At 39.4% G+C, this 25,858-nt stretch overlaps 1 protein-coding gene across 5 annotated transcripts in view; it reads left to right on the top strand.

The window, feature by feature from the left end:
• SPIDR (scaffold protein involved in DNA repair) overlaps positions 1–25,858 on the top strand; it is a 180,425-nt gene that overhangs the window by 104,321 nt on the left and 50,246 nt on the right. For all 5 annotated transcript variants that reach the window (XR_014159397.1, XM_081873661.1, XM_081873660.1 and 2 more), the window contains 2 exons: positions 16,463–16,664; positions 18,622–18,896. Coding sequence is in view for 4 of the 5 variants with exons in the window: in XM_081873661.1 (XP_081729787.1) it covers positions 16,463–16,664; positions 18,622–18,896 (477 nt within the window). In the remaining variant the exon portion in view is untranslated. The remainder of the gene's footprint in view (positions 1–16,462; positions 16,665–18,621; positions 18,897–25,858) is intronic.

Below are 25,858 nucleotides of genomic sequence, written 5' to 3'. Positions count from 1 at the left end.
AGAACATTCCAATAATTAGGGGAATTGCAATATTTAAAGAATGGCAGAGATTACTTTCCAAATTTATTTGGCGGGGAAAAAGACCCAGAATCAAATTTAAATTGCTTACAGACCAAAGAGATAGGGGGGGGTCTTGCGGTTCCAAATCTGAGGCTATATTATGAGGCCGCATGCCTTTGTTGGGTAAAAGATTGGATCGTCATCAAAAATAAAGAGATGTTAGACCTAGAGGGGTTTAACTTAAGATTTGGTTGGCACGCCTATCTATGGCGAGACAAGGGAAGGGTCCATAAAGGTTTTTCTAACCATATCTTCAGAGGGCCACTACTGGAAGTCTGGGAAAGGAATAAAAAATTGCTGGAGCAGAAAACACCCTGGTGGCTATCACCAATTGATATTTTAACAATTAAAAAATCAAACCTTGAGGGGGAACGATGGACATATGAGGACCTACTAATTAAAACAGAATCCGGGTGGAGGATTAGACCATATGAAGAAATAAAAAATAAGTTGACTGGTTGGATTCAATATCATCAAATAAATTCAATGTGGACGGAAGATAAAAAGATTGGAATAAGTGAGAAAAAATCCAGATTCCAGATTGAAATAATAGAAAGTAAAACAAAATTACTATCAAAAATGTACAACCAGTTGCTTGAGTGGGACACCAAGGACGAGGAAGTAAAGGAGGTGATGGTGAAGTGGGCGGTAGATCTAGGGTACAATATAGAGTTTGATAAGTGGAAGGCTTTATGGCGTAAAGATATGAATTATTCAGCATGCACGACACTCAAGAAAAATATGTACAAGATGACGTACAGATGGTACATAACGCCGATAAAATTGCATAAAATTTATAGAACAGGTGATAAATTGTGTTGGAAATGTAAGAACAAGGAGGGCGAATTCTTCCACATGTGGTGGACGTGCGAGATTCTCAAGAAATTCTGGGAATCTATTTATAATGAATTAAAAAAAATTCTTAAATATACGTTCGTCAAAAAGCCTGAAGCCTTCCTGCTGGGGATAATTGGCAAGGATATTAAAGAAGAAGATAGGACCTTTCTTCAATATGCAACAGCGGCCGCTAGAACCCTCATAGCACAGTACTGGAAAACACCAAAAATCCCAACATTAAAGGAGTGGCAATTTAAATTATTGGACTATTTAGAATTGGCAAAATTGACACAGAAAATAAGAAATCAAAAACGTACAAAATTTAGTAATGAATGGGATAAATTTAGAACATATATGGAAATAGAGACAAGGGGAAAATCAAAATGTTAATCAGAAATATATATGTATCAAAAAAAAAAAAATCACAGTAGGCATGAGATAACGCTTACTACGTTATAAATTTCATTTTGGAATAGATACAGCAGATAGATAACTAAGATAACATTATCCGAAATCGAGATAAAGGGAAGTCGATCAATGTTGTTGTAAAATTAATGTTAAGTTGTGTTGTTTATGTTGTATGTATTGTATGTTTTTCTTTTTCTTTTTTTCTTTTTTATGTTTGTTTTATTTAATTTTGTCTTTTGTATGTCTGCGAAATATATTTATGCAAAACTTAATAAAAATATAATAAAAAAAAAAGAAATATTGTGTTTTACTATGTTGCGACTCAAAATGTGAGCAAAGTAAGACTGCTGTTTCCCCATTTTTATATTCAGTTTTGTATATTTAAATATTCAAAAAACCGAAAGAATAATGAACAATTACAGCACACGTCCAAAAAAATGTGTGTTACTTTTAACCGTGTGCCTGCACTACTCTTCTGCTATTCTTCTAAAATGACCCTGGCCAAACACATGATTGTTAGGTAAAGCTCTTGGATAACAATTCATACAAGGTGTAAAGAACTTTTTTGTATATCCTGTTCTCACAGAGGCCAGCCAGATGCCTGTAGGACACTGGCATGTAGAACTTGAACCGAAGAGCACTGTCCATTTCTGTGGCTTCCATCAACTGGTATTTAGAAATATTATTGCTTGTGACTGTAGAGGCAGAACATAACCATCATGACTAGTAGCCATTGATAGCCTTATCCTCCATGAATTTATTCATCCAGTCCTCTTTTTAAAGCCATCCAAGTTGGTGGCCATCACTTCTTCCTGTGGCAGCAAGTTCTATATTTAATTATGGACCGTGTGAAGCCCTGAAAACCTTAAAAAGGTGGCAGAGCATATTTTAAACTGATTGCGGCAGGAAAGCCAAACAGAGCTTGAATAGTTTTCAGTTTGGAACAAATCATCCTCCAGGAACGAGGGTGAAAATGTTTATGATTGTTCACATAGTGGAAGAACAGAAAATGCATTGAGAGTCCAGGGCACCTAATTGCAACTCAGAGAGGCCATAAAGCATGGTTAAACAAATCAGTCTGTCCATGAGCTGCATGCAACTTGTGCTCTGCTACTTTGCTCCTCTCTTCCTCCAGTTGGAGAAACAAATAATGGAGCATCAAGCTTAGTGTTGCATCTGAACTAGCAAACAAACAACCAAGATTTGTTTTAAGCTTCCCGGTTTGTTCAGGAGAAACATACATGCACTGGTTAGTATGAAACAGCAAGGCAGCCACTCTGGTTAGATTGCAGCTTGTGTGCAGTTTAATTTACCTAGTCGTGTTCAGTCCCTAGTGTTTCTGGGTAGGGCTGGGAAAAACCTTTTCCTGAAACTCTGGAGAACTGCTGCCTGTCTGTGTAGATAATGCTGAGCAAGATAAAACTGGCATTCTGCCCCCTCCCTCCAATTGCTATGACTGAGTGGCTAATCTTTTGCCCCAAGGGCTCTAGAAGTGGATGTGTATCACATTGACAACACTCAGGCATACACATGCAGAATAGGGGGTTATCATCTGTTCCCACTCATCAAATTATTGATGGTGGGGGCATGATTTGCATTCCCATCAGGGTTTAGACCTCTCCTTCCTTACTGGTAGTGTGCCTACTTCAATTTTCTTTTTGCCACTGCTGCCAAAATGTGGGTTTTTGGAGGGGCTGGGAAAAATTGTTTGGAGGTCTGGGTAAAACCCCTGAACTGCTAGCCACCTCTGGTTTACCACTTTAGAGTTGCGTCGAAGCATAGCTAATGAGAGAGAGAGAGAGAGAGAGAGAGATCTGGATATTTTGCCCATGTTGAGATTGAGTTAAGAATATAGGATGTGTATATAAGAATATAGGATGTGTAATATATTCAGAATTAAGTAACAGTTTTTAATCTAAAATGTGATTTTGAATATCACTGAAAACATTTTAACAATACTTTCTTTTCATGTAATTGTAAAGTTAACCTTCATCTTGTTGTTATAGCACCAAATAATTATGCACAATTCTTTTGTAGTGGAATGTGTGATTGAAAGCATGCTGTTCCATTGCGTCATTTGTTTGAAATAATAATACGAGCTCTGGTGCTTGACTGATGGTTTAAGACACTATCTTTATGTAATATCCAAAGATCACAAATTGAACATATATAGACAATAGAAGAACAAATCTGTTCACATACTGATATCCAGTCTTGCATTTCTATGGAATCTGATCTGGGGCACATCCACATTTACTTTTTTTATTCCTAGTATCACATGAAAAGTTGTAAAGCCCTAGAAGGAGGCAAAATGGTTTCCATTCTTTTGGAACCACTTTTATCTGCTATTCTAGAAACTGAAAATTAATCTACTATTGTAATTGCCATGGATTTGAATAATATTGTAGGGGTTATTTTGTTTTCAGTCAATATAAATACAGCAACAGAGTCATCTATGCTTGGGATAGGGAACTGGTGATCCTCTAGAGCAGCAGTTCTCAACCTGTGGGTCCCCAGATGTTGTTGAACTACAACTCCCATCACCCCTAGCTAGCAAGGCCAGAGCTCAGGGATGATGGAAGTTGTAATCCAACAACATCTGGGGACCCACAGGTTGAGAACTGCTGCTTTAGATGTTGTTGTATTCCATCTCCCTTCATCCTTGGCCACTGATCCCTGATCCAAACCTTCCCAGAATTACTGGTTTAGTGCACTGCTCTGTGCTGTACTGCTGTATGTGTACATTTATGGTTGGGACATAAATGTTTTAGACATAAATGTTGATTGTGGATTATGAAAACATATATATGATGTGAAGGAAAGCTTCCTCTTTAGATTTAAGACTTTATTCCTTAACTGAGTTTTGTTGTTGTTTAGTCGTGTCTGACTCTTCGTGACCCCATGGACCAGAGCACGCAGAGGCACTCCTGTCTTCCACTGCCTCCCGCAGCTTCATCAAACTCATGTTTGGAGCTTTGAGAACACTGTCCAACCATCTCGTCCTCTGTCGTCCCCTTCTCCTCAATCTTTCCCAACATCAGGGTCTTTTCCAGAGCGTCTTCTTTTCTCATGAGGTGGCCAAAGTATTGGAGCCTCAGCTTCAGGATCTGTCATTCAAGTGAGCACTCAGGGCTGATTTGCAATTTGGTCTCTGGTTCCTCTGCTCCTTTGAAATCTAGCTTGTACTATAAAATGCAGTTGTAACCATGTCTACTCAGAATTAAGTCCTGCTTAGTTCAGGTGGCTTACTCACAGGTAAATGGATGGTAGTTGCCTTCATATTAAATTACTTTTCAGCCCCTATAAGTAACTGGTATGCTGCCAGGTAAACAGAAGCTGTGAGTTTTGTAAAGCCAAAACTGTCCCTGTAAAACTATCCTGTCTGATATAGGGGCTGGAACATCCTTCCCCATGATAGTGGAATCAAACAGCTTAGAAGGTAAAGGATTATGACGGTGTCTTCTCTACTGGGTCAAGAGGTGTCACCAGGCCAGAGGCAGAGGAGGAAAAGAGAATTTGGTATGGCCTTCCACCCCAAGAAAAAGGGGATACAGAAGCAAATTTCTGGCTTAGTTGCAGGATTAACATTAATTACTCTATTTGTAGGTTAGCTAAAGTGACTGTGGAATTGTTCTCTTAATTCTAGAACTTTGAGAGCAGTGAATTTATCTACATCAAAATGTCTCTTTCTCCTCCATATATGAATGCAAGTATCTTTGAAAATTCAATGCCTCTATTTGGTTTCTGGTTTTGTTCTCTCACGTCAGTAGACTCTTATCTCAATGTCTCTGAATCTTCATGGCCTGAGGAAGTTGACCTTCTCTCCAGTTGCATTTCATTGAAGCAGTGAATACGTTGTTGAGTGTACAGGCGAGGCTCATAGCCTGAGAGACAGAACTTACTAGTGTAGGAATTTACTCATGCAGAGAATAAAAATAATTGCAGAACTATATATTTATTTACTAAAAGCAAAGCTTGTTTTTCTACTTGATTTCTTTTCTGTTTTCTCATCCATCATTTCTGTTATCCAACACAGGCACATAAAACTTTAAAGTGCAGAAGAGAACTCTTTTGCATTCTGGAAAGATTAAGATTTTAATATTTAGCTTCAAGGGTGACAATTCTGCATTAAGGCATTCAGTACACCAGTAGCATGAAGCAAGTTGTAAATCTACACTTGTGAGTGGGAAAATGTTGTAGGCTGGTGTTGTTTTTAGTACTTCTCCCTTCCATAAAAACATTTGTTTTGAGGCTACCACTAGGTATTCTGTGGAAGAAAACTTGGGAAGCCTACATGATGCAAACACTCAAAATAGTTTATTTCTGCTCTCCTGTTGGTGTTCTGCAATTACTAGACTTCATTCCACATAAAATAATACTGGTAAGCTTATGAACCAGAAGCAGAGTTCCACTCACAGAATGGGTGTTGTTGTTTTTTGCCTTGAACTCCGAACTGCCAGCCTGTTGTACCATCCCCACCCCTTCACCATTCCTAAGGGTTGAGAGATCATCTGGAATGGCATGAGATGTAGTGAAGAGACTATAGCTCACCATAGCTGAATGGGGGAATAGGAAATTGGGGGCCAAATTGTGTGATTGGAAGTGTATTTCCTTTCATGCTAGCCACTCTTGGATTGAAGCGTAGTAATAAAGTCATATTATTGACTTTATTCAATAAATTTACTCATACCCCGTCTCCTCCACCTGTGTGCTTTTCTCCGTAGCCAATTTAGCGGGACACATTGCACTGGCTGCCACTAGTGCCAACTAGTTGTATCTGGCCCTAGATTTTATGTTTACTTCTATTAATTGTAGTGGGTTTTAGAAGAGGGGTGGTACTTTTGTTGGGGGACATGTCATGCTCCTAGGGAAATTTGTCCACCTTTGGTCCCGTTGCACGTCAAGACCCCAAGGCCTCTCCCCGTGATGAATAAAGACACTAGGACACAGCGTATTAGGCTAATGGTTAATGGGCAAAATTTAGGCCACAACTTTATTGGTTACAGAATGTGAGTGGTATTGGCTTAGGCATTGGAATTGAACAGACTATATCTGATTCCTGTCCGCCTGCAGGAAGTCTCACAAGGGTTAACCACCAATAGGGGAAACTTGTTGATGCACATCAACTGGAAGCTCCCCCTAGAGTCACTGGAAGGTGGTGCCATGGCCCTAGCCACCACCCAGGCTTTGGACAGGAACCATTACCACCGGATTCCTTTAACAGAATACCCTTTAGTATGGAGGGGCAGGTGATGGCCACACCTCCCCTCCCCCGAAAAAAGTTTTATCAATGCCTAAAGCCAAACCTTATGAAGTTCTGACAATTGCTACGAGGTAGGCAAAAACCAAATGGTCAGTGCCAAGTTGCCAAGTGGAAAAATTCCTACCAGGCCCCTCAACGGTGACCAACTGAGGTCCATAGCGAGGCCAATATCAAAGACCTGGAAAGAGGGCGGAAAATCCTCAAAGCTGGAACACAGAAGGACATTCCCCTGCCACGCGGCTGGTTAAATTGCCCAAGCCACGCCCCCAGCTGACCGGATTGGTCGGCCGGGGGCCGTGACATGGCAGGGGCTCTGCTGATGATGCGGGGGCAACATCCAGCCCCCTTTGTGAGCGAGAGACCGTGTGGTCTGCTTGCAGCACCAGCCCACCCGGAAGTGGACTGGCCTTGCGGAATATCTTCAGAAGAAGAAAATTCTAAGAAGTAGATCCTACATAAATCTGGAGTGGAGTCCCTAAGACGGGTGGATGGTGCCTTGTACGCCGCCTTCTGGCAACTCCTGCAGCCATTTTGGTGCAAAATGTCTTGCTCTGCTTTCCTTTGGACTACATGAGCGAGGCTGAGAGGGGAGTCTTGTCATCTGGGCCCTTATACATACACTGTCCGGGCTTGCATCACGGGGAGGTCACTGTTGCTAACCACCCCAGAGGTGCTCTCCACCGTCTCTTGAGACAGACAGATGCCAACAACAACAGTTAATTGTAGTTGTTGTTTTTAAATGAATTATAGGAGCCCATACTTCTGCTAAAAATACCTAGTCACTGGTTCAGTAATAGGCCAGATGTGTCAAAAACTGAGCTCAAATAAAGAGTTCTGTGTGGGTTCAGTGTGACATAAATGAAAAACTAAAATCAGTTCATGTTAAGAGTTTTTCTTTCATTCATCTTGTTTTCCTTTCAATCCTAACATACCCCTTTCCTTTTCATCGGCATCTGTAGTATATTTCAAAATTAGCCCTAAGGCGAAGGGAGCCGACAGTCTCCACCAAGGCTGTAATATTGCTCTTCTGGCAAGCGTCCAGCAGGAATTGGATACTGATATGGTCTGCACAGGATCTCTCATCTTTGCCCAGAGCCTGTCATGGTCATCATGTTAGAACTGCTTTGAGCAGACAAACAGATAATGTTTTTAAGAAGTGTTGTATATAGTGATTAGGATGTTAATAATGCAAGAAAGGAGCAGTTGCTTACGTCCTAGGGGTTGGTACTGTAATGCTCAAACCAAGTCTAATCCTTTGACAATCTTTATTCTGCACCCTCTAACATTTCCTAGGAAGGCAAGAAATCTTCTCTTGATGAAATATGGTGCTAAGTACCCTTCACATTTTTTTCAGCTTTCTTACTTACTTACTTACCACCCTCCTCTCTAAGGTCCCAGGGCAGGTTACAGCCTTAAAAACAATTTCAAACAACTTGCAATCATAGAATTAATGCGGATCCTTTTTTAAAAAAAAATTGCCCCTCAAGTGTCAGAAAACAGGGTAAAGAGGTGCATTCTCCGGAAGCCATATAATGAAGGTGCTATAAACTTCAAGTCTGCTCTTGTAAAACTATTTCATGCAAATAGTTATGCCCATATGATTTTTTTCCTCTCGAAATGCAGCTGGATAGGAAGATTGCTTAATTGGTTTTGTTGGAAAGATATAAAAGAAGATTAGACAAATTCATGGAAAATTAAGGCAGCCAGTGACTATTAGTCCTACTGGTTATAATACCATCAGTATTGGAGGCAATATCCCTCTGAATACTACTTTCTTGGGAACGTGAGGAGAAGAGTGTTGTGCTGCTTGTGGACTTTCCATAGGCATGTGGTTGGCCACTGGGAACAAAATCCTGGAGTAGATGGGCCATTGGTCTGATTCAGCAGGACTTTTCTCATGTTCTTACCTCTGCTTGATTATTTAACTACTCTTTTTCAAGGGAAGGTCAAATCAGGGGCCAGAGCCAATGGTGGATGGAGCCACCTCTTTTCTCTCTGATCTTGTTTCACCCCAACAATATCTGAACAATTTTTTTGTAATGTGTTAAAAGCTAATTTATGTAACTTTTTGATACTCTGGGAATATTCTCATGGAATATTTATAAGGAACCTGTTCCTAATTGCTATATTTTGACTGTCTACATTTTATCCTCTAAAAAAAATCAAAGTTCATTAATCAAAGGTCATTAATCAAAGTTCATTGTCACCATACTCAATCAGGAACTTGGCTGTGAGCTGGATGTGGATCACAGGTTCCCAGCCTCTGATTAAGCATGTAAAACACGTAGATAATATTCTTTACTTACAAGAGTATAACTTATTACATGAAAATGAGAGATTTTTTTTGTTTTTAGTTCTCCTACAACTAGAATTGAGCTTAGTTTCCAATTGCTAAATATGCTTGAATTAATGGTCTTCCCAAAAGACCCGAAGCCTTTTTGCTGGGAATGACGGGTAAAGATATTAAGAAAGAAGATAGAACGATATTCCTCTATGCCACCACAGCAGCGAGAATTTTATTGGCACAATATTGGAAAGTGGAAACTATCCCCAATATAAATGATTGGCAAATTAAAATGATAAAATATGCTGAGCTTGATAAATTAACAGGTAAACTAAGAGACCACGATGAACAGAAATCTCTGAAAAATTGGAGTAAATACTGGAACTATATTGGAATAAATGCTTAATGTGATTGGCGGGGTCAGAACAAATACTACCAGCGTGTGAATTTAGGTCTATAGATTAAAAATCAAATACGTAATGGAAGCAGATATTCGATACTTACCAAAAGGATGGAAGGAAGTCCAGGAGGCGGTTTCTGTGGTTTTTTTTTAAAAAAAAAATCTTTTACTGTTTTGTGAAATAGCCAGATTAATCTATCTTTGTATAGTTAGAGAGAGGAAAAAGTTGGCTTGTATATCTTTTTTTTTTTTTTTATAAATATTTATTAAGGTTTTTTTTTTAAAATATAAATGCACACATAAAACAATCTTACTTTTATAACAACAAATTCTTCACTTCTTTGGACTCCCTCACGTCCCCCTCTCCCATTTACATCATTAAAAAAAAAAAATTTTTCCAAACAAATTATCAACTTGTTTACAATCTCATGTCCACACATTCCAATATGATTTAACACTTTTTCCAATAAAATTTTTATATTTTCTTTAGTCTCACTTATCATCAAATTTAAATCTAGTTTAGTGGTGGCCAGTTTTTTATAATCTAGCATCCTTCTTAACATTCAAACAAATTACAATGTTTTTGTAAATACATCTTGAATTTCTCCCAGTCTTCCTCCATCTTTTCTTCTCCCAGGTCTCGGATTCTGCCAGTCATCTCGGCCAGTTGCATATAGTCCATCAGCTGCATCTGCCACTCTTCCAGTGTGGGTAAATCTTGAGTTTACCAATTTTTTGCGATGAGAATCCTTGCTGCCGTTGTTGCATACATGAAAAATGTTCGATCCTTCTTTAACACCTTCTGGCCGACAATACCCAGAAGGAAGGCCTCTGGTTTCTTAGTGAAGGTATACTTAAATACCTTTTTCAGCTCATTGTATATCATTTCCCAGAAGGCCTTCACCTTAGGGCATGTCCACCAGAGGTGGAAGAATGTTCCTTCATTTTCTTTACATTTCCAACATTTATTGTCAGACGAATGGTATATTTTGGCAAGTTTAACTGGGGTCATGTACCATCTATATATCATTTTCATAACATTTTCCTTCAGAGCATTACATGCAGTGAAGTTCAACCCAGTGGTCCACAACCTTTCCCAGTCCTCAAACATAATGTTATGCCCAATATCCTGTGCCCATTTTATCATAGCCGATTTAACCATTTCGTCTTGTGTGTTCCATTTTAGCAGCAAGTTATACATTCTAGATAGTACCTTGGTTTTGGGTTCTAGCAATTCTGTTTCTAACTTCGATTTCTCCACCTGGAACCCTAACTTTTTGTCATTTTTAAAAACTTCTTTAATCTGAGCATAATGTAACCAGTCTCGCACCTTATCCTTCATTTTCTCCAAACTCTGCAATTTCCAATTGTCTCCATCTTTTTCTAATAATTCCCAATATTTTGGCAGTTGGCTTGTATATCTTGACTCTTTTTTTGTTACAATTTTTTCTTTTGTATTTGGTTGTATGTTTGTTATGTGCATAACCTTAATAAAAATGTATTTGGGGAAAAAAAAAAAAAGAATTAATGGTTGACCTGATCACAGCCTTTGCCTTCTTCTCTGTTTCCTGTGTGTAATAAAAAACCCAAGTCTCGGGGCATTCTGAAGTGGTAGTCCATTTCTGTTTTGGAGTTAAACAGTAATACGAAGTATATGAACAATGAAGCTTCTGGGAATTTGAAATAACTGCAGTACTGAAGGACTGGTTAAACCTGCCAATATTTTCATTATGAGCTCCTAATAATTCTCAAGTGATTAAAGTTGGCAATAAAGTTTTCTTTGTGCAGGAACCTGGCAAAGAGTTCTACAGCTTGGCAGTAAGATTTAAAATAAAAATTCAAAAAATAATGCACACTGAAATGTATTTGAGATATATCTTGAACTCCACAGAACTGGGAGAAAAGTAAACATGGCAAATTAGTCTTTACTTTGTAGTGTGCAATGGCTGTTCTTGCTCTTAGCAAAGAAAAAAAGGAGGGGGCTTGCTAAACTCAGTGGGGTTATATGAGGACAGAATTTCAGTCTTAGTTTTGCCTTTACTTTGTGTTGTGGAATTTGCCAACACTTGAGAATAACTTCAGCTTGATTGTTTATATTGCCGAATCTGTCTGCCTCAGTGAGCACCATCTTACTTCAGATCTCAATGAAATTACAATTGCTTTATTTTCTTTACTTTTTTGTATTTCAAAGTGTATTGTTGTTCATTTCTTATCTGATATGGGGAATTAGAGAGTTACGAAGGAACCAATTTTTGTAATTATATTATTCAGGCTAACCATATCATATCCCTTTGTGAAATCCCAATAGTGTGCAAACAGCTCTTCATGCTATGGGGGATGGAATTGTCCAGAAAACCAATGGCTTTATTGATAGCAGATACAACAACTCAGCTATATAGGCAGTATATAAATTTAATAAAATACTTTATTTAAAATGCATTTAAAAAGTACTTTGTGTATGTGTATTACTTTGTGTATTACTTATGAAGTAATCTGTGTATGTGTTAGAAAGTAAACCACAATTTCCAACAGTTCACAACTAGCACATACCAGTAAGTCTGAGCATGCTCTACCCATGGAACATTTTGGGAGAATGCATAGATCACGGAACAAGGTCTGATTTCTGCTAATAACTGTTGTAGCACTCCTGATAAAAATAATGTCAAACAACAGGCAGTTGTTTCTCAAAGGTGGCTTATGTGTTCTAGTTGTATCCAAGTTTTTTTCTGCTCTAGAGAGCACTGGATTAATGTCATAATGGGTAACAATAAGAGTAATTGTAAATGATAATCAGGAAAAATATGTGTCTGTTTTATATTGGCCTCTACTTCTTGGCATTGAATTTCATTTAGTTGAGAGCAGGCACCTGTACAAAAGATAGAACGTTAATATACAGCTTGGCAGTTCTCTGCCAGTAGCTAAAGAGCATTGGTTCCCTGGTAAGTGTGTGTCATGTTGAAAATGATTTGCTTGTCGCTTTCTGATTTACATTTCACTAATATTTGTTTATGAATAACTAGATCTTGGTATGCTGACAATCTGAAATGAGTACTTAATTCATGCCCCCCCATTCACACATCCCAAGTCTTTTGCTGTAATTCTAAAATCCTTCTCTTGTGACCACATTGGGTTATATCCTGTCCCCCTATGCTGTGTGCCACCACAAATGGCTATAATATTTTCACGTGCCCAATCAATATATTGCTGGTTTGTGTGTCCTGTAATTTTATGGTAGAACAGCCAGCCATTCTTTTAAGTAGTTAGGTCTCAAACAACTTAGGGTTTTAGAAATGGCATGTTGAATTGTGCATAGAAATGGCCCAGGAGTAAGTGTAGTTGTGTTAAAACTTACATATGGACCCTTCACTCAGTCCCAGTTGGCAATCTAGCTGCAGTATTTTGAACCAAATGTAGTTTCTGAATAGTTATCAAAGGCAGCCCTTCATATAATGCATTGCAGCACTCTGGGTGAGATGTTATTCCAAGCACGGATTTCTGAGATTAGAACATCTCTAGTCAAGAAAGGTTGCAGCTGGGTCACCAGCCTGAATTAAAGGTGCTTCATGTCATGGGTGGTAGCTGTATCTCTACAGACAAGGCTGGAGTTAAGAGCATTTCTGGCCTGCAAGAGTTATCCTTCAGAGGAAGTACAGCGCTCTCCAGCATAGGCTGACCATCACCACCTAGGTCAGACAAACCACCACCACCACTTCTATCTTCTCTAGAGCAGCCTTCATATCACCCCAAATCCTTCAGTTTCATATAGATTGTATATAGGAGCACTCAGTCGCACAGCTTAGGGCAAAGCAATAGATGCCATGTACCACCTTCTGGAACAACCATCCAGAGAGGATCAGAACTGCTAGAACATGGGTAGGCAAACTAAGGCCCGAGGGGCCGGGGCCGGATCTGGCCCAATTGCCTTCTAAATCCGGCCCGTGGAAGGTCCGGGAATCAGCATGTTTTTACATGAGTAGAATGTGTGCTTTTATTTAAAATGCATCTCTGGGTTATTTGTGGGGCATAGGAATTTGTTCATTTCTCCCCCCAAAAATCTAGTCCGGCCCTCCACAAGGTCTGAGGGACAGTGGACCAGCCCCCTGCTGAAAAAGTTTGCTGACCCCTGTGCTAGAAAATGGCATTTCCCATTTTGGACAGTCAATCCAGTAGTATACCATGGTATCAAAAGACTCTTTGCGGTCCAAGAGAAATAATAGGGCAACACTCAAAGTATATATATTTCCTTGTATTAGGTCATTCGCTGGGGCTACCAGAACTGTTTCAATGCTGAACAGTAAATTGAAATTGATCCAGATAATCAGTGTCATTCAGTGTCTGTAGTTGTCTGGCTACAGTGTCATTCAGTTGTCTGGCTACAAATTTGCCTATGAAGGATACATTTGAAAATGGTCAACACCACCTTCAGGATCCATAGGAACACTGCCACCTTGCATGAACAAGATAGGCAGCAGATGGGGCAGCTCTAGTGCTACTTCTACTCAAAGTAGACCTATTTAAATTAGTGGGCATGATTAATCTAGGTGCATTAATTTCAGCAGGCTTACTCTTTATAGAACCCCTTCTTATCACTTGTCTATTTCAGTTTGGTTCAGAATTGTTCTACTAATGTACAAGTGGCTTTACATTAAAAAATACCTCCCATAATTTCCCAGTGCATTTATGGAATGTTAGCCACTCTGATCTGCAGACACCATTACTATGCTGTGAACTGAGGTTTCGACAGAACCCAAAAAGAAAGTGTGCCCTGTTATGACAAACCTGGAGTGATGTTCCCATCATTGTTTCATTTACCGTAGTCAAGCAGTTTCTGTATGACTGAGCATCACAATTTTCCACACACCCCAGGTAATGAATAGGAGGAACTAATTAAAAACCCTGGAAAGTAAATGCAGTAACAGAATGTAAATATAGTTCAGCAATGTCTCGACCTGTTTGATTTTGCTACTGCTGCACTACATAGTTAACTATTTGAAAACTTTGCCATGCCTTTCCCCATCATATGCCTGTAGTTTTAGCAATCTCTGCAAACAGAGTTCTATGTTTATTCAAACAAGTGAATAGTCACCATCTGTAACACAGACACTCACCAACCTAACTCGAGCAGAGAGGGAAGCAGTTGGCTGCCAATTCGTTTCTGGACCCAATTCAAAGTGCCGGTTTTGACCTGTAAAGCCTTAAACATCTCAGGACCACAAAACCTCAGGGACTACCTCTCCCTATATAAACTGACCTGCACCATTTGATCACCATCTGAAGCCCTTCTTCATGTGCCTCCTCCATGAGAGGTCAAAAGGGTGGCAACATAAGAGTGGGCCTCTTTTGCAGTGGCTCCCTGTCTGGAATGCTCTCCCCAGGAAAGCTTGCTTGGCGTCTGCATAACATATCTTGCCAGGCAAAAACATTCCTCTTCCAGGCATTTGGCTAATTAAACAATCTATGGCCTATTAAACTGTGCTGGGATAGTGGTGTTATTGTTTTTCTTTGTTACTATATTATGTACTTTTGTGTTTTTATATTGTAAACTGCCCTGTAATCCTCAGAATAAGGGCGCTATGGAAATTTAATAAATCAAACTAAATAAACTTATGAATGCATAAGCAGCATTGTCATACATTGGATGACTTCTTGCTCCCTTTTTCTCAGCATAGTAGGCATGTCGTGTCTGTTTCCTTAGGCTTGCATCCTAATATCTCTTGTCATTTTGTGCAAGACAAAGAGGATAAAGGGAAAAGCCAATTGTAAATAATAAGCTATGCTGGTTGCTAGGAGTTCACTCTTAAACTTTTATTATTTATTATAAAGGTTTATACTGTGCCTTTCCAATACAGTGGAACCTCGGGTTGCAAACGTGATCCGTGCGGGAGGGACGTTCGCAACCTGCAGTGCCACATCTGCACACGCACGGGTCGTGATTTGGCGCTTCTGCGCAAGTTAGTGTTTTTGCGCATGCACGAGCGCTGAAACCCGGAGGTAACCCGTTCCGGTACTTCCAGGTTTGGTGCGGTGCGCAACCCAAAAACGCATAACATGAAGTGTCTATAACCCGAGCGTAACCAGACAAGCACAGCAGATAAAACAGTCTTCAATGAAATAATGTCAACCTCATAAGTTAAAAGCCTGTGGGATGTCTACACAAGCTAGTAGAAGCAATCAGAAAGGAAGTTATATGAACTTCAAGGGGCAAGCTGTTTCTCAATGGTGCACCTAATGCAGCCAAACCAAACGTGTTTTCACCATGAATGGGACATAGCCATCTTAACTATGGGTGCAAATACATTATCCTTTAGAGCGGGATGAAGCATTTACTACACTCTTGACTTACTTGGCTACACCCCGTGCAGATGACATAATCAGGGATCAAGTATACAGTGATAGATCTCATACTTCCATGGATCTTGTCCACATTCTTTACTTGGAAGTAAGGAAACCAGTGATGGCCCCTCCCCTTCAACAAAGCAGGTGTATTATAACATATTCTTCTCTACATCAAAGCGGCTGTGCTGATTATTGTTTAGCAAAGCAGGCAGAGCCGCCTTCCAGTATCAGAATGGGAGGAGTGTTTCTGTTGTGCCAATATTGGGAGCCCTGGGTATTGTGCTATGTTGCACTGCTTCTGCATAGCCAAGTATGGGAATGGACTCGTTGTTGTTGTTGTTGTTGTTATTGTTGTTGTTGTTGTTCAAAAGCACATGATACACATCAAACTGCTCAGTTGTACCAGATTTTACAAAAGCTTGTAATGGACAATTAATGAGGCTAAATCATATATTGGTCCAGATTAATACACAAATCTGCCCTTTTAAAAAATCGGCTATTAAACCAATACATCAAATGCTTACAACACATAACCTAATATTTTTTGTAAACCCATAATGTATGGCTGGTGGTAACTAATATTTCTTACAATAGTCAATAAACCTAATCTAATTAGCCACAAAATTATTGTGTATTAGTTTTCATTTAGTCTATAGCAATGTATTAGTATGGCCATTTCAGCAAAAATAATAATCGTCATCTTCAAACTGTATGTTAAAATTAATTTGTTAGTAAAAAATATTTTTAAAAACTGCAGGAAAGTAATCTACATATACTTCTGAAGCAGATTCTAATTCATGATTATAGGTTTGCTTACTAGTCTACAGCTCTAACTTGTTAAAGTAAATGAGATAACCATGATTCTGTTTTTCAGGCAAAGACTTCTTCTTCCAAATGATAGCATTCCAGTTATCATGAATACTTACTTCAGTCAGAAAGTTATTAAAGAACCAACAGAGATGGAAAGGCAACATCTTCAAGAACCATTGCTTATTAAAAGAAAGATATCTTTAGCTTGGGTATTCCATTTTTCCACCATAAAAGACAATTGGCCTCAAACATATGCAGTTAACCAGGTAATGTTTAATTTTACAGCTTAACACTTTGTAGCGAGTTGATGAACAGATATTTGCATACATTGTATGCAAGAATGCTCTTGTTCGCTCTGTATCCTTCATTTAAGCAAGATTTAGAATTTGCTAGTGAATAATATTAATATTTTACAATCAAGATTTTTCCTTACATGTTGACACACTGAACTGATGTGATACTTTGCTTTATGTGATACTGTCTTGAGTAGTATTGCTGTCATATATTTAGCAGATTACTTTTCATCTGATTTGCTGCTCAGCTACTTAAAATTACCAGCCTTTCTAAAGGGTTAGCTACATGTTGTCAAACAGCAAGCCAGTGGTGTTCCCACTCTCCCTGTCCATAAGCTCTAGGGATGTGTTCTGATGTCATTGTGCAGCATTTTCCATCTTACCTTTAGTGGCAGGGAAGGTGGGGAAATGCACAGTGTAAAACACTGTACAACACATGGAGAAGTCCACAGCATTCCTATATGAAACTTGAACTAGGTGGTCATGGCTCTAATCTGTCCTTTTGAACTCTTAGTTAATGTTTCCTGACCTGAACCTCCTCTTAAGAAGGTTCTGTTAGTGAGCTTCACTTACGCTTAGAGAATCTCTGAGCTTCTTCACACATACAGCAGGCATTATAAAGTGGATCTTCTGCCCAAAGGTTCTGCCTTTGGATGTGGAGGATCAAATTGAAGACATACTCAAATGAGATTACTTCTAGAATATAAGCATTGGCCTCTGCTCTCCCAAGAGCAAAATATATTTTTATTTACCCGTATCTCCTGTTCTTTTCAGAGTAAAGACGGGGCAGTCTGTTCACTCGTTAAGGTTTAGGTTGATCTCCACCTATAGACACATGTTGAAAAGGAATTGGGGGGGGGGACAAATAGGCATTCACTGTCTCTATATCATCAGTTATTTGTGTTCATGTTTACTGAAAAGTAATAATAATAATAATAATAATAATAATAATAATAATAATAATAATAATAATTTATTATTTGTACCCCGCCCATCTGGCTGGGTTTCCCCAGCCACTCTGGGCGGCTTCCATAAAAACCAGAAATACACTAAAAGTAAGACCCACTGTGGTCAGCAGTCGGCTTCCTAGTGTTTGTATAGGATTGTAGCCTTAATTTTTTGTGACTGCGGTTCTGTTTTTTCTGTTACCATGTTTGTTCCCAAGGGAATGCAGCCCTAGACAGAAAAGGAAAAGTTGCCCTGCCGCTGTTATAGGGAGTACAAAGGCTGGAACATCCAGCTTATCTCCTCTTGGTTGGTAGATTCAGTCTTCAACCTTATCAGAGGGAGATTATCCGTGCTTTCCTAGGCAAGAACTGGCCAAGCCGAAAATGCTCACCTTCACATGGCTTTATTAAGAGACAAAAGAACAAATTGCTTTGAGAAAGCTACTGCCATTTCTTTCACCAGTTTGTCATCTAGACGAACTAATTCAGAATAAAGATTGTCCTGCTTCGGGTTTCACCATGTCTACCTCACACACATTTTTTTACTCAAACACAGAGATGTTTATATGGAAGACCCCTGCCAATTTGTTCTCAGACAGTTATTGTTGCTGGGGGAACGACTTCTTTTCCTCAAGTCATACAACCAGGAAAAACTTTCTTTATTCCCCCTCCCCCCAAAATCAAATACTATTCCTTCCAATTGCTCCAAAAAAAAAAACATAGAAAGAGGAAACATGTTTAATGCCAGGAACAATAAGGAGGAAACAAACAGAAAGAAAGAAATGATCTCTGATGAGATGAAATATTAGGGTAGCTTCAGGAGATGTTGAGGAGTGGGAGCATATAAAATGAGGTGAGTCTCTGGACCACACATTGCCCACCTCTGTGCTAGAAGGATGGGAATTTGTGCTAAGCAAAACCTTTCTTTCCTGTATGTTTTCCTGCAATCTGTACAATGATTTGGTTTGTGCCTTTTTTGCCAGGTCCCCTGTCTCAATATGAAGACTTTGAAGACTGTGCATACCGATAGCAACAATGAGCCCAAATTATCTCCCTTTGCAGTTACTCCCTTAAGCGCCTCTCTTCTTGATATTGTGGAGACACAAGGAAGAGCTGGAGGGAGAGGAATCCAGGTCCAAGTGGTTGTTCAAAGGGTGTATTATTTGCCTGCTAAAGACGGTTTAAGGTGTCACCTTCAGAAAAACAACACTTCCGAGAACACTGCACCATTGTTAAATTCAGACCTGCCAAATGTTAGGTGAGTATTAGAAATTGGCCTAGTGTGAATCTCAGCATTGATGGGAACAGTCAAATTACAAGACAAGCTAGACTGAACATGTTGATCAGGCGGTCCTGAGTTTTTTATGAAGCCTAGAACAATCCTACCTTTTAGCTAAAAACAAGGTGCTCCTTTCCTTTTTTTTAAGTAAAAGAGCAGGACTAGATAACTTATTCATCATTTGCAGCCCATATCCAAAATCTGTCATGAGTTTGAATTGTCTCACTAATTTTCTTGTAGTGAGCCATGTAATTACCCAGTTATTTGTATCATTATAATAATGCTGGTGATTCCAAACTACAGTTTAGAACATAGGGGGCTGTTTCAGGCCATTGGTCCATTTAGCTTAATATTGACTATTCACTGGCTAGCAGCAGCTAATCTCACCCAATCCTGCCTGGAGACTCCAAGTACTTAAGAAACCAGGACATTTTACTCATCAAGTAGCTGTATTAAATTTGCAGTCTCATTATGTTTCTCATGTTATTCTCAAATTGTTATTCTCATCTGAAATTAGTTTTTACCCTATTAATGCTCTCAGTTTCTTCTTAATCTTTATATAGTTTTTTGTAGAGCAATTTTTTTGTGCATAGGAAACTGATATTGAGAGAACTTGGCTCATCCAAGGTCTCCCTATAACAGAACTCTTCTTTTTTTTAATTGTTTTTATTAAAGATTTTTGGGTTACAAAAGTACATACATCGTGTCTGTTTTCAGATCATAAAGTCCTTTCTACAGATCAGTTATATTTGATGTGAGACATTAATGTTGTAGTCAGTATAAAGTTGGGGGAGGAGAGAGGTGATGCTTAATCAAAGGGTGCATAGTAGGTGCAGTATCTTTTCTCACTCTCACTCTCACCTCCTCCTCTGTCAGATACCAGTGAGCTTAATTTCTGTTTACCCGAAAGGAATTGGACACAACTTGTGAAAAGTACCTTGAAAGAAGAAATCCACCAGCTTGCAGTGGCACATAGAGCTTGTTGATGGAAATATTGGGAAAGAAATGTAGATTGTTGACAGCTGAAGGGTGGAAAATCTAATTCACTGTTTCAGTTTTTGTACTGTTGGCACCATACATACTTTGGTTTTCTAATATTTTCTTGCTCTGAGTGAGGTGTCTGTTTTCATAGTCCCCGGCAAAGTCAAATACCAGTTTATCTCAGTTTATTTCAGTTGGGATGAAAGGGTTAATTTGTAGTTAGTCTGCCATATTTGCAAGAAAATCAGAGTGCTTCCAGATTATTGTTGTAGTTGGCAGATCTGCCTGTCTCAGGCAGGGGCATAGCAAGGGGGTGTGCAGTAGGTGTGGGCCGCCCCGGGTGTCCCCACTGAGGGGGGTGACGTAGTGCCAGGCAGCACTCACTGTGGGGCCTGCAGCACGCCTGAGCCACGTGTCTCTCCTGGGAGTGTTGTGGTGGCTTGAGCGCCTGCAGGCTCCGCGCTGCCCCTAACAGTCCGCCCGTTGCCTTCCCCCTCAGCTATAGGGCAGCTGAGTGGGAGGAGGCAGGCAGACTCCTCGGAGGCCCTGCGGTGCCTCTGCGGGCGGCTGGCCCTGCCTCTGGGTGCAGGGCTCACGCGCCGCCCCAGGTGCCTGATTGGCTTGCTCCGCCACTGGTCTCGAGACAGTAGAGTGCACCCCCTGGGATTGAAGCCATACCTTTGTGTTAACAGGAACATAGTAACCTCCCTGGTGGCACAAGCCTGGGCAGTGTTGATGGAGGTCCTGCAGATGGCAAGATATGACTATTCAGATTACCTTCATTGTCTAGGGCACAGGTGGCTAATCTTTTTCTTGGCCTTAAGGTTATGTTACTCTCTGGGAATCCCTCCAACGGTCACATGCCAACAGCCCTGTTACCCGGCACTCTTACACATGCTCACATGTTTGGCACTGATTCTTTTTTACATTTCAATACCAAGTTAAGATACAGGTTTCTCAAGTTTTTATGAGTTGTGAATTGTCAGCCCAGATTGATAGCAATTTTCACTCTTCAGTTTCATGTGGCTGAATGCATTTACGGTTTTAACTGCTTTATTAATTTTTTATATTGTTGCACTTTCCAATTAATTTTACTGTACCCCATCCTGAAATCATTGTAGTGAAGGTTGGATTATGCATATTTGTGTTTTCGATTTTCCATCTAATCTGAAATGGTAGTTCATCAGGTATTCTGTTGTTTCAATTCACAGGGGCGCAGCATAGAAATAAATTAAAAAAAAAAAAACAACAGTTGTAAAGATTACTCTTGAACCTAGGTACCATAAAAGGGGGAAATCTCCCTAAAATGCTTAAGGACAGTTTAATACAGTAGACTCAGATTTGTACTTATTTCACAAATACAGTCTCTATTGGCAAACAAAAAAATAATTTTGGTGATTAAGAGGGAAATCCCCCAGTAAATTCTGCCACTTGAATGGCACATTTGACAAAAGCCACCAGCAATACAGAGATGCAGAGTATGCTTGCGTGAAAAGGGTGTCCGTCTCATGTGCTGAAATGCAGCCTCAGTGGCATGGCTTGGGGTGGGTTTTTATAACCATGCATACAGACACAAAGCAACAAGGATATACTTTTCTCCAGTGGAGTGAGAAATTAAGAAAACTGAGCCTGGCAGCTACTAGAAACAATGACTAACATTCACACCCAGCCAAGAGTTGTGCACCCTTGCTTTAGAAATAGCCTTGGGAAATCCAAGCCTTCTTCCCTAGTGTTCAGAGGAATAGCTCAGTAGGTAGAATATGAGACTTTTAACTTAGGGTTGTGGGATTCAGCCCCATGTTGGGCAAAAGATTTCTGCCTCGCAGGGGGTTGGACTAGATGACCCTTGTGATCCCTTCCAAATATATGATTTCTTAATGTGTTGTGTGTGTTCTGGCTTGACTTGGTGGGTGTAAGAAGCACCCATCTTGTTTTGCAGGGATTAAGAAAAAGCTGCCTCCTGCTTTAAACACAACATTGTGCCCACCTGTGCCTGTCAGTAATTAATAAAATAGTGTGAAGTGCGTAGTTGTTTAGATTAGATCCAAAAGATGTAGGTAATGAGCAAAATATAATTTTAAAATTATGCAATATATGGTCTTTCAGTGGGAGTGATTATGCTCCAGCAACTTTTAATGAGTTTCTGTAAAGCATTTTTTTTGTACAGTGGTACGTAGACTACATCAGACTTAGCTGATTCAGATGTGAATTATTCATAAGCTTCTTTACAGTTTTTGCTTTTCCGTGCTGAACTTTTATGTATCTACTTATACCTATCTTAACACAAACACCATTGAATTTATTGCAAGTTCTTTATCTGAGTAAAGATAATGGGTCCAATGCTATTGCTAACGTTTCAAGGTAGGCAAATTTGAATTGAGGTCACCATTGTGTTTACCTTAAGGAAAACCCAAGCCTGTGTTACACAAGACATTTTAAATTAGTGTTTATTGCGGCTCAAGAGGGAAAGGACATTTGTAGAAAATCCATGTTCACAGATGTTAGCATCTGTCAAATCGTTTTGTGGGCAACTTCCATTCTGTTTACGACATACCATTCATTTTTTTCAAGTAAATGTTTCTAAACAAAGCATTCATGAGCATGATTTTTAAGAACTTTAATACTTATGGGACTTTTTTTTCAAGTACAAGATAAACAGGAAGCAGACAACCTAAATGTGCCTCACTGAACTCCATATGATAGAAATGTTTCAGTATCTCGTAAATAAGAGAGTCCAATTTGTAGTATTTTCATAAAGATGTCTCATTGCTATTTAAGGGCTCTTACATTATTTCCCTTAGTTTTTTCCTTAGTTGAGCAAGATAAATCCCATGGCAGATTAAAGTGTGATAATCAAATTGTACTGTAAAGTTTCATCCCAAGGAACTGTAGGGGTGGACTCTGTAATTCACATATTGAAAGCCTGGGTGCTATCCCCAAAGCATTACGTTTTATTATTTCCCTTATAATCTCTCTCTTCCTTTTGAGAAGCCTAGAGAGCTTTATATGAAGCTCCTATTCCTTGGGAAATAATAATGATAACAGCAGAATGAATGAATGAATGAACGAACGAACGAACGAACCTTCACCTGCTTAATGATACTGTGTAATGTCCATCACCTTTCCCCTGATTGCTGCATTGGATCCTCATCCCTGCTTGGTTTTGATGCATCCACAACATACATTTAAAGCACATTTACATAGCTTTAATAGTCATGGCTTCTTCCAAGAATCCAAGGAACCATACTTACCCATCACAAAGCTACAATTCCCAACACCCTTAACAAACCACAGTTCTTAGGATTATTTGGAGATGTAAATGTTTTAAATGTGTTTTAAATGTATGGTGTGGATGTTACCTATGTACCTTCCTTTGGGCCCTGTTATCATAGTTTAGTGCTCTGAAATTCAATCCCTGCCTATTTTGAATAAAACACTTGCTTCTCATCAGCGTGGTCTGACAGGAAGCTCTCCTGTATTCTGGAACCTAACTTCCTGGAACCTAACCTGAGCGCTGATGCTATCTTGTATTCCCTTCCCCACATCTGCAGTATGGGAATAATAATGCTAACCTACCTGGTAGGGTTGTAGAAAGGATTACCGAGAACTTACAAAGGTGGTACTCTAAGATGCTGTATAAGTGCTGCTTATTCGTTTGAGTACTCTATTCTTTCTCTTATTATATTTTTTGCAATATATTCAGGATGCAATTTGCCGTGGAGCAAATTAGAAGATGTACTGTTTCTGTGTGAGTTATCTAGTGGTTTAAAGTGCAAGGAGCCTGTCATAGGCAACTTGTAAAGGTAACTTTCCTGCCCTAGAGCAGCGATCCAGTATGTGCGATACTAGTTATTAGTCAGTAGTTTCACCTGAGAATAGTAATTTTCCAGCACCTGGTATATGTCAAGTATTCTGAGATGGTGTACATCAAAAGTGTGGAATTTTCCTTTTCTTTCTGACATTTCTTCATTTTGAATATTTGTGCCTTTTAAATGTTGTGCTGAAAAGCAGAAGTCCAAGTACGTATACAACAGAACCCTATCTCCCACTTCAGTTCTGGCCTGGCTAATAGTTGTGCTATAATCATGTTGGAGCAGCTAATCAGAAGTCTTATGAAATCTAGGCAAGTGAAGCTATGTATAGTACTATAAAAAGAATAGCTCTTGGCACCCCACTACAGTGTTGTTGGGTGTGTTGTATATAGAGTTAATATTAATAGATATAGGATTAGATGGCCCAAATTTGTGAAATATTTACTTATGAATTCAGGTTTATTTTTTTTTAAAGAAACCATCATATGGGGTGTACTATTTCTTTTAACAGACAATAAGAGGGATACAGCAGAATACAGATATTGAGAAGAGCAATGTTAATTATTTTCATTTAAAGACATTTCTTATGAGATCAGTAGATCTCATTGGAGATCTACTGATATCAGCATCTAAACCCCCTCCCCCTAAATTCACTGTTCATCTCAGAAAGTCCATCATGTCTCAGATGTAGAGTTCATCACAACATTTTTGACAGAAATGTTCCTCCTTCATTGCACCCAACTCACTTTTTGCAGTCTAGACAAATTTAGGTTGCTTTCCAAATGCAATATAGTTTTGGCTTCTCATTGACTTTCTTTTCATGCCTTATGGCTGGGGTCAGCAACCTAAGGCCCATGGGTCACAAGCGGCCCACGGGGGTCGTTTAACTGGCCCACAAGCCGCCCCCGAATTGAGCCGCCCACTTGGCTAGTCCCCGCCCGCTGCGCTAAACCAACACAGTGCTGTGTGGGGACTCACTTCCGCAGCACCGGAAATCGCGTCTGCGCATGTGTAGATGCCGGAAATCGAATCTTTGTAGATGCAGACACTGGAAATCGCATCTGCGCAGACGCAGATGCCGGAAATTGTGGGCGTGCGTGTGATCTGGCCCACGGAGGGATCTCCACTGGAATGAACCGGCCCAGGCAAGGTAAACCTTGCTGACCCCTGCCTTATGGCAACATTTTTGTGAGATATTATTTTTGTCCATTGTTGAAATCCACCCCAAGCATGCTACTGCATGCTTCAGGGCTCAATGCAGGATGGGTTGCACTTTTAATTATACATGGTGAGATTGTGTTGTAGATGTTGTATTTTAGTATAGGCTGAAATATTATAGCCATTATTTATCTTTATGTCACTATGGCAACACATATATTTATTCTATATCATATCTTCTGAGGTTATAATCACACACTGCAAAAAGCTGATCGAGAACACACCTAGATAGAAGTATTGGGTGGACAAGCACTAAAAAATTAATAAGTTTGGTAACATCATCCAGGCAAAAAATGCTAATGTGCTGCTGCTCAGAGAAACCAATCAGGGATATGCTAGCACTCCTACTTGTCACAACACCCCTACTTAAAATATCATATGGGGTCATATAGTATTATGATACTCTCCAGCCAGTTTTGGTATTCATTTTTAGTAGAGTGTGGTAGAATTCATCCTTTTATACTATTGCAGGATACACATAGTATTAGCTATGGTCAAGGTTGGTGCCAGTGTAAGCCTTAATCATAGTTAAGATTGAAGACAGGGATTTGTGTTGGAGAACAGAAAAGCTCAGGGAATACAGTATGCTGCCTCTCAGCCAGTTCCTGATCCCTTAACAATAGTTCAGGACAGGCTGCATTACATCTGTAAATTATATTTTGATGATTCAGAATATTCAGCATAATAGCTGTGCAGCTCTATTATACATAGTGCTGTCATATTAAAACTAGCTTTGTCTATATTGTAAGTGTTACTCATTTTGTAACAAGTCATTCCTTAGCCCATTAAGTAAAAGTGGTTTTAAGCTAATTTGGTTTCACTAATTTCACTTTACTATGGTATTTAATAATCTGCAAGTAGTGCAGAGTCTACGAAATAATCAGGAGTATTTCTTTATGTATAGGAAACACTTAAAGCTTCTCAAGCATT

Source organism: Podarcis erhardii (assembly GCF_964252035.2).
Source record: "Podarcis erhardii genome assembly, chromosome: 8".
NCBI lineage: Eukaryota > Metazoa > Chordata > Lepidosauria > Squamata > Lacertidae > Podarcis > Podarcis erhardii.
The sequence above is the reverse complement of the archived record's forward strand: the minus strand, read 5'-3'. Positions and strand labels throughout refer to the sequence as shown.